This window comes from Haplochromis burtoni, unplaced genomic scaffold (genome assembly GCF_018398535.1).
Source record: "Haplochromis burtoni strain Fernald_Lab_line unplaced genomic scaffold, NCSU_Asbu1 Contig_3208, whole genome shotgun sequence".
Classification (NCBI taxonomy): domain Eukaryota; kingdom Metazoa; phylum Chordata; class Actinopteri; order Cichliformes; family Cichlidae; genus Haplochromis; species Haplochromis burtoni.
The window spans coordinates 1-2,259 of NW_024585569.1; the positions used below are offsets into that span (position 1 = coordinate 1).

The window sequence follows — 2,259 nt, forward strand, 5'->3', positions numbered from 1 at the left end:
CGAAATCGTCAACAATCAAATCCAGCTAACTTACTTAGCGAGGTACGAAGAACGGACCCCAGAACATAAGATGCCACGAAGTGGTTGTAGTACAAGAATGTTTTAATAAAGCAAATTTTGAATGAAGAGGGGAGAGAATACAAGCAGCTAAAAAGGATGACAGCAAAACAATAACTAGATAGCTGTGAAATTGCATCACATATCATCATCATCATCATATAATGCATCACATATTATTGCTCCAAATACATCCAAATGGCACTGAGTATTCTCGAAAATGCAAAAACTGGTGTACATGTTTTAGTTTTTTTTTAAATCTGATATTCAATTAAGGAATTTTAGTAACAGGAAAAACTGTGAGGAATGTGGTGAAGGCGGAAGAAGCTTCTGCTTTCTAGAATTGAGTCTAATTTTTTTTCAAAAGCAATAATGCTCGCCTTGCTTAATTCTACTATAATGTACTTTGTGACTATAGACATAAAGCTGTCTTTCACCATTTTATTCCACTCCTTTGCCAATTCCTCATGAATTCTATCCTGTACTTCAAGTGGAAATTCAAAAGAAAGTGTTTCCCTTTCATTGACCAGGAGATTTTTATACAGATCAGACTTTTCTGCTCTCTCCATAAAAAATTTGTGGGTAGTTATGATAAAATCATGAAGTATCTTTTTATCAATATTTTCAAAAGGCTTCAATATCTCAGAGAGTATTGAATTTATCTTTTTCCGCAAATATTGAGACAAATCTCTATTTTTCCACATATGTTTCACTTCAAAAGGAGTATTCATACATTTTTCAAAGCAATAATGATAAACATTGTTGGAACATGAAATTTTGTCAAAGGTTAAATCTTTAAAATAATTTTCGTATTTTATCCGATAAATCTCTGTATATGCCACATAAGTGAAAATGTTATACTCCTTGTACCATTCAGTAGCTTGGCAGAAAAGCTGTAACATACATGAGATACGTGGGGTATTTACTTTTGTTTTCACAGGCCTTATTAAACACGGACTATAATAAGAATAAATAAAAATTCCTTGTACCTCGTTTCCAGATTGTGATAGAAATAGAGCCAGTTCAGGAAGCATCAATTCTTCACTATGGAACATGGGAGGACCATAACGAGGTCGAAATTCTTTAGAAATTTTGACCTTACCATTCTTCATGAAGATCAAATAAACTACATATTGGTTCACTCTATTTTCTTCTCCAGCTTTTGAATAATGGATAAATAATGGTTTCTTTTTTTGATAAAAAAAAATAGAAATACCAGGACTAATATTTATTTCTATATGTATCCCAAATAATTTCTTTAGTAGAAATTTTATCATCCGTGGCTTGTAAATCCTTGTTAAACACCTATAAAATATTGACCTAAAACTATTTAAAAATAACTGTTTCACCAAAGGAAGTGAAAGATCTGTTCTCAGTTCATTCAGGCTGTTTTCTAAATTCTTAGGATCACTAAAAAATGACAAATTCCATTTGTGAAATGAAAGGAAAGCTTCTTCTTTCTCTTCCTCTCCTCTGTCTTTTAAAACCCCAGGCTCTTCCTGCTGCTGGTTGTCGTTCAGATGGCCAAGGGATGAAGCAGAACTCGAACCAGGGTTGGGAGTCGGATCTTTGTTATTTATTGGAGTTCCAGATTTGACCAAACTGAATCAAATAAGACATAAATACAACTATTAGGTGTTTTTAATTTAATTGTTGTATTTTACAATGTATTTAAAACAACTTGAATTCAGAGTAAGTTGAAAACAGAATTCAGTTTACTATAATCAAGCTAAAACAACATTAATAATAATAACCCCTGATAAATCCAAAGATAGATTTCTGACCCACAGTTACCCCACAATCGGTTCCTTCTCTTACTACATGTACTGTCCCAGTTTATGGCATGAGCTGTTTTGACTACAGGACTTTGTATCATAGGCTTACCTTTGTTGTTCAAATTGGCTTCTACAGACCGACCCGGGGGGACCTAGTGAATGGCCTGCAGAGCGCTGGAACCAAAGTAACAAAAAGGCTACAATCAGTAACACACTACGCCCCCACGGACTCAAATCCTGCAGTGCCAGATATGGTAAGATGAAACCAAACTAGAACTTTTTGGTAAAAACTACTTGTCGTGTTTGGAGAACAAAGCCATTACACCAGCATACAAACAACCATAGATTGTGGAGTTCAACTAACTTCAACTGACCTCAAAACTAAATCAAGAGAGGAAAATAAAAGCAGTTTGGAAGACAGAAAATT

The 2,259-nt window shown here is 34.1% G+C and overlaps 1 protein-coding gene across 1 annotated transcript; it reads right to left on the reverse strand.

Annotated features, from left to right (window-relative positions):
• Positions 1 to 137: 137 nt before the first annotated feature.
• Positions 138 to 2,000, reverse strand: LOC102307665. Its single transcript, XM_005953177.2, has 2 exons — positions 1,942 to 2,000; positions 138 to 1,659 (listed from the first exon to the last, which is right to left on the reverse strand). Exon 2 carries the CDS (start codon positions 1,332 to 1,334, stop codon positions 339 to 341), a length of 996 nt encoding a protein of 331 aa, XP_005953239.1. The 5' UTR covers positions 1,335 to 1,659; positions 1,942 to 2,000; the 3' UTR covers positions 138 to 338.
• Positions 2,001 to 2,259: the final 259 nt, after the last annotated feature.

Bases quoted from the DNA above. Each gene is read 5' to 3' on its own strand.
- LOC102307665 (XM_005953177.2), bottom strand. From the start codon at position 1,334: ATGATAAAATTTCTACTAAAGAAATTATTTGGGATACATATAGAAATA.